Source organism: Salvelinus alpinus, chromosome 30 (assembly GCF_045679555.1).
Source record: "Salvelinus alpinus chromosome 30, SLU_Salpinus.1, whole genome shotgun sequence".
Classification (NCBI taxonomy): domain Eukaryota; kingdom Metazoa; phylum Chordata; class Actinopteri; order Salmoniformes; family Salmonidae; genus Salvelinus; species Salvelinus alpinus.
The window spans coordinates 41,665,703-41,672,931 of record NC_092115.1 but is presented as its reverse complement, the minus strand read 5'-3'; the positions used below and the strand labels follow the sequence as shown (position 1 = coordinate 41,672,931).

General features: G+C 43.4%; 1 protein-coding gene across 1 annotated transcript; it reads left to right on the top strand.

Moving 5' to 3' along the window:
- The first annotated feature begins 352 nt into the window (after positions 1-352).
- On the top strand, positions 353-4,077 carry LOC139559883 (transcription factor MafB-like). The gene has a single exon (XM_071376319.1). It carries the CDS (start codon positions 950-952, stop codon positions 1,952-1,954), a length of 1,005 nt encoding a protein of 334 aa, XP_071232420.1. The 5' UTR covers positions 353-949; the 3' UTR covers positions 1,955-4,077.
- Positions 4,078-7,229: the final 3,152 nt, after the last annotated feature.

The window sequence follows — 7,229 nt, the reverse complement described above, 5'->3', positions numbered from 1 at the left end:
ATTACAACACTGTATATAGACATAATATGACATATTAAATGACTTTATTGTTTTGGAACTTTTGTAATGTTTACTGTTCACTTTGATTGTTTATTTCCCTTTGTTTATGATCTACTTCACTTGCATTGGCAACGTTAACATATGTTTCCCATGCCAATAAAGCCCTTGAATTGAATTGACAGCGCTCCCCCTCCTCCCTTCCGTTCTCCTCCCACGTCTCTCCATCCTCTCCGTTATTCTAATCCGGAGAATAAGCCGCTCCCATTGGAGACAGGCAGGCAAGGGGACCTGCCTTTAAGCGTGATGTCACGGCGCGCTATAAGGATAAAGTGCTGGCAGTCAGCGCAGACTGTTGGATACTCGAGAGTGAGTGTGTCAGGAAGGAGAGCGCAAATCTCTGCAGTGCAGAGCTAAAAGGCTACTTCTCCAATCAAAAACCAGACGCACTAGTCTTATCTTATTTTTATTTTCCTGGCGAAAAACAAGGACTATACCTTATATCTACAAAGTTGACCGGGACAGGAGCCTGGGTCAACGACAACTCGGTATTATTTTGTATTTTTAATTTTTAATTACATTTTTTAAGTTAGTTTCTGCTGAAAGGACTGGCGGATTAGTCTATGCACTGATACGAAAGTATTTCTCCCTCCACTTCTCGTCTGTTGACCAGATCAGAGCCAGTTAGCAGAAGTAGGCGACATGAAGTAAATTCCTATGTCGTTTGCAGTGCCCTAGTCTGAATGTTTTTTTCCGCTTCTTTTTCGATTTCTACTTTTTTACCTCTCCGAATGGTGTTGCATGCAACAGCACACGAGTCTGCAGCATTGGAGGAATAGGAAAAACTACTGCATGAGACGAGAGTGGAGAACAGACGCTTATTATTAAGAAGTCTGTTTTTGCGACGCTGGCAAACACCTTCGCCAATCTGGAGAAAAGTCGTGGCAGCACTATGAGCGCAGCGCTGAGCATGGGCCCAGCGCTCCCCAACAGCCCTCTGGCTCTGGAATACGTCAACGACTTTGACTTAATGAAGTTTGACGTGAAGAAGGAAGGTCTGACCGGGGTGGAACGCGCCGGGGTGCGCCAGTGTACTCGGCTCCAGCCCCAGGGCTCTGTGTCCTCCACCCCCACCAGCACACCATGCAGCTCGGTGCCTTCCTCACCCAGCTTCAGCCCCACAGAGCAGAAGAACCATCTGGAGGAGCTCTACTGGATGCCCAACGGTGGGTACCACCAGCAGATCGACCCACAGACGCTGAGTCTGACCCCGGAGGATGCAGTGGAGGCCCTGATTGGAGCCACGGCCCATGGGCACGCCCCGACCCCGCATGTCCAGCAGCAGCTGCAGCAGAGCAGCTTCGATGGCTACAGAGGGCCTCACCACCACAACCCCCATGGCCCACCCCAACAGCACTACCATCCCTATGGGGGAGGCATTCCACACCACCCAGATGAAATGCCTGGACACCAGGGGGGGCACAGCCACCCACACACCCAGCACCACCACCACAGCCAGGACCCAGACAGCCCGTCCCCCGTCTCACCAGGCTCCCACCAAGCCCTCCACCACCACCAACACGACCACCAGGGGCAAAAAGGCTCAGGCAACGTGGAGGACCAATTCTCTGACGACCAGCTGGTGTCCATGTCTGTGAGGGAGCTGAACAGGCACCTGCGGGTGTTCACCAAGAACGAGGTCATCCATCTCAAGCAGAAGAGGCGGACCCTAAAAAACAGGGGCTACGCACAGTCCTGCCGCTTCAAGCGGGTGCAGCAGAAACACGTGCTGGAGAACGAGAAGACTCATCTGATAAACCAGGTGGGAGCACTCAAAGCGGAGATCAATCGGCTGGCGCGCGAGAGGGACGCCTACAAACTCAAGTGCGAGAAACTGACCGGAACGGGAGCGAATAACGGGATCCGGGAGGCTGGGTCCACAAGGGACAATCCGTAATCTCCAGAGTTGTTCATGTGAGTTGTTATTATAGCTGTATTGACTCACCCCTACCCTACCACCAACTGTTGCTGACGAACAAACAATAATAATCACATACGCCGTCATATTGACTATACTCATGACAGCAACAATATTCATATAAGAATAATGATCCATCAAATAGTAATAGTCTCATATGTAACCATCTCTCTCCATCCACGTGACAACAGAGATACAAAGAACAAGGCAGACTGTTTGGTCACCGCTGCATCTTTGTAGATTAGTTGCTTGTAGTGAAGATACTTTTTTTCCCCATCTTCCTGCGAGAAGAGAGAAACAGCGGACGAACTTTCCTCTTTTCAGGCTACTGCTTTTACTGTGTCTGTTCGTGGGATGACCGACCGGCGTGTAGGCCTTACACTACAAACAACGCAGAGTTTTGAGACTCACATTTGACACTGGGCCTGAAAAAAGAAAAGAGAATTGTAAAAACAAGACTCCACATTATGCAATCTTGAAATCGGTCTACTTATCCCGCAAAGGGGGACATTGTATGCAACATCCCATTGGTTGCCTGCTTGGTTATTTTCGAATATATATTGAAACAAAAATCTCATAAAAATATTAATCCTGCATGCTGGACATGTACGGTAATAATTTATCTTTTGTACTACTTAATAAGAGCATGTCGTTGATCTGCGCTTCTCCATAGCGTTGTTGGGTTTAGATGAGAGGAATGGGGACAGTACAGCAGGGCTGCCTGTGCAGTATCATGGTGTTCTGTAGCCTTGTAAATATTACGCAACGCAAAACTGCACACCATGATTGAAGAGGCTGGTTTGAACTTTCCTTTCTTTCTTTGAGTTTTATTTTCTTCGTGTTTTTGTTTGAGTTTCATTCTGTGCGTATTGTTTCGGAGATATGGCCATTTTGCAGTTGCATTTAAAGATTAAAAAACGGTATAAGTGCACTTTATGGATAATGGCTTGTTTTAAGTTTTCATTTTGAGTTTTGTGCAGACGCCCTTAAAAGAAGACATTCTATGATTATTGATTGTTCTATTATAATAATAAAGACACGATAGATGCAAGCTTAATGATAACCATATGACACAATATGATGTATTGTGCGAAACTGTAAAAAACAAACGCCTCGCTAGAATATCAGATGAGTGAGTACTTTGCGCATAACATTTAAGCACCATAACTTTTAGTTATTCTCTCTCCTCGGATGCATATAGGCTACAGTAGAAAAATACTGTTATTCCATTTCATTTCAATGTGGTGCTGTAGTCAGAGTTTTTTCTGCACCAGCAATGCCGTTCTGTTAACTATTGCCTAACCCTAATGTGAATGTAATGTGTAGAACAAATGTAGCAGGAGAGTCATTTCATTGAAACTTGATTTAAGTATTTTATTGGGTGCAGCTGCATCGCGTTAACAGTCATAACAGGCCTACAATAGACATATTTTGTACTTTTCCATTTTTTAATAAAGTGTCTCAAACATGCTCAATAATGTTGACCAAATGAGGGGTTTTATGTACAATTAACAAGTATTTGGATTGCGCATGCGTTTCGGGAATACGACGTTGAAATATATTACTGCTATATGTTTTCCCCCAAAATATTCTGCCGGTCAGGAAAAAAAGTGATTCAGGTTGTGCAAAATCTCAAAATGAAAACTGTTGTGTATGTTATATGATATTATCCTTTCGTCTATTTAATGATTATTATTTGGTGATTCTGGTTCTGCTGGCCAGATGCATAGTTAAAGTTGTAATTTGAATGATTAAAATGAACAAACTGTCAGATCATATTGAATTAGCATGGCGCTTGCATTTAAACACTATTGTTGAAAAGTCATGCATTTAACAATCTCTTGGTTTGTTACTGATTCAACTGTGTTGAAATCAAATTGAAACCGCAGGAGCGGCTTGTTTTGTTTTTCATTTCATGTATTTTGCGATGATGATGGGGATCAATTTTCAATCCGGTTTATATAAATACGTTTTTTTTTTTTAAATATCTTACATTTGAACTGTTGTAATTCCATTCAGGCTGGTTTCTGTTTCGTCTTATTTTTTATTGTTTTTGGAAGAAATGGTTTCCTATTTTGCTTATTAAAGTCATTGAAATGGCATTTACCTTTCTCAGACTGTTTATTCTACTCTCACTACCCTCTTTCTCTCGCTCTCTGAATTACGTCAACAAACTAGTTGCAGGTTTGTTTAGGTAACATGGTGCAATTTGAGGTTATGCGTCATCTCTGTTGCGTTAGACTACAGGCACAATCCGATATTATACACCAACATAGAGCTACACATTTACAGTTCGGGAAAAGTATGTTATTGGGAAGACCTACAGTTTTCATGGAAAATCTTTCCATCAGGTAAACATAGCCCAGTTCCTGTCACAGCGTTTTTAGCGGACTGAGTCAACATCAGTCGTGGCCTATACTGAACATAAATATGAGATCTTGGGACTGTAAGGTTCTATCTGACATGTTTTGTCAAAAATGAGTTTTTCACATATAGTTGACCTTTAGATGGTTCTTCATATGTCTGTGAAGTTCTATTTTTGAAAAAGTACATTTGAAGAGAAAAAAAATGAAAAACTAGAAAGTTCTATATGCATAAACACACTTGAGCTTGGCCTATACGTTTCTATCTGCAATCCAATCACAATCGTGAACAAATACAAACGGACCAATCAGAACACATGTCATTGCCAACTTCCTCCAAGTATAGTCTAGGCTAGTCCAGCCAGCAATAATGTCATTCAAGTAAAGCAACAACTGTCAGAAATCTTATAGTAGATGATTCTGTCACATCGTTGTTTGTAGTACAATTCTTAATGTATGTGATGATGTGTTCTGACTCTATCTTGGTAAAATAGTGTTATTCTATCATTTATGTATTCAAATAGCTCAGCATTCATAAAAACGGAAAATGTCTAATTCAAAGTGTCAGAACCTTATAGCTGAACCCATGATTGACATTTCAGAGCCATGAGGTTCTATCTGTGATTGCACACCCTAAAAAAACGAATTTACAAATGTCACAGGATTTTAACTGTGCACTTTAAGTACCTTTAAGGTGAGGAGCTTATTGGGTTATGAAAGAAGAATTCACTACAAAACAGTTCTGACAAATGGGATGTGACAACTTTAATGCTCAATATTACAGAACTATGCTTTGCACAGATTTAACCTTATGGTTAATGTGGTTTAGGCGATGGCATTTTTATCGAGACCGTTGATTTGAGGTCATACCATTGCGTTTATGACATGTAGCCTAAAGGTGTATGTGAATGTAACGGATGTGAAATGGCTAGCTAGTTAGCGGGTACGCGCTAGTAGCATTTCAATCAGTTACGTCACTTGCTCTGAAACCAATATGTAGTGTTGCCCCTTGCTCTGCAAGGGCCGTGGCTTTTGTGGAGCGATGGGTAACGACGCTTCGTGGGTGTCAGTTGTTGATGTGTGCAGAGGGTCCCTGGTTCGCGCCCGTGTTGGGGCGAGGGGACGGCTTAAAGTTATACTGTTACATTGGTGCCGTGACCCGGATCACTGGTTGCTGCGGAAAAGGAGGAGGTTGAAAGGGGGGTGAGTGTAACGGATGTGAAATGGCTAGCTAGTTAGCGGGTACGCGCTAGTAGCATTTCAATCAGTTACGTCACTTGCTCTGAAACCAATATGTAGTGTTGCCCCTTGCTCTGCAAGGGCCGTGGCTTTTGTGGAGCGATGGGTAACGACGCTTCGTGGGTGTCAGTTGTTGATGTGTGCAGAGGGTCCCTGGTTCGCGCCCGTGTTGGGGCGAGGGGACTTTTTAAAGTTATACTGTTACATGAAGCAACATGTCTATAATGCCTCATGTTCACCCTCTCGGAAACACAGACTAGTCTCATTTCTTAGTGAAGTAGCCCGGCCCTGTTGGCTATTTTAACTGACACAAGGTGCACATGTGACAGAGGCAAAATGAATGTAGTAGGCCCAGTATGGTCATAGCCTACTTTACCAGTCTGTGCTTGCATTTTGCTGTCACTGGCAGCAGGCCTTTTGTTAATTTTATGGTAGCCTCCTGATTTAAACACACGTTGCATGGTGGAAAGCCTGGAATTAGACCAAATACTGCCAGCGACAGAATCCAAACTGTACTGGGTTTGGGTGCTGGCCCATGCTACTGACTTTTGTAGAATTCCCGTCATTGCAGGTGCCAACGATAAAATTAGATATTTGACCTTGCAACACTGTGCAAGCAGCTGGGTAAGGAGATTAGGGCTCGATTCAACTTGTATCGCTGAAGTGATACATTTTGCACGATCTAAATTTCAAAGTAATTTCCGATTGAGCCAACATATGCATTGTTTAAATGCAGTCTCAGCTAAAACGGGAACATTACCTTTGTACCTAAACCGCGTTGTAACATTGAATTTCCTCGATATGGATTGCATAGAGCCCTTTAACTTTAAAATGATATAATTCTGCGATTAATCCTACACTAGGCCTTCACGAGTTGTCTGTTTGTTTAATTTGTAGGCTTACTTCTTCCAGGCCTACAAAAATAGCGTAACAGGTGCTGCGTAATGATGGCAGAGAAAGGTGAATTCCGAATAGGACTTGTTCTTTCCCCCCCAAAAGCCCCATTCTGCACTAACTGTCATTTTTATTCAGACATTTGAATCAACACAAATAAATCAACATTACATTTAAAGCTATATAAAAATAAGACTCGAAAATATCAAAAAGAAGTAACAAAGACAAATAGAAAACATCTGTGTTGACTTGGCACTCGAGCATCAATACATTACCCATCCCCCAACACTGTCAACCAAGAGTCAAGACTAAACCAGTTCACCTTGGTGCCGTGCAGACTACATTACCCATCCCCCAACACTGTCAACCAAGAGTCAAGACTAAACCAGTTCACCTTGGTGCCGTGCAGACTACATTACCCATCCCCCAACACTGTCAACCAAGAGTCAAGACTAAACCAGTTCACCTTGGTGCCGTGCAGACTACATTACCCATCCCCCAACACTGTCAACCAAGAGTCAAGACTAAACCAGTTTTACTAATTGCATTAGTGCTGTACAAAGCTAGAGGAGCGCTATTTCATAGATTCCCCCGCTCCCCCTACCTCGGGCTTCCAGTGGGGAGCCCTGAGGTCAACCTACCCCCGTCCCCCTCCCCACCTCGTACTTCTGAGTGGGAGACGTTCCCAGGCAGTAGCCTGCCTAGCTCACAAATTAGAATCAGGGCGCCCTCTCCGACATGATATCATTGACGTGACG

Excerpts from the sequence above, each read along its gene's own strand:
- LOC139559883 (XM_071376319.1), top strand. The coding sequence starts at position 950 with ATGAGCGCAGCGCTGAGCATGGGCCCAGCGCTCCCCAACAGCCCTCTG.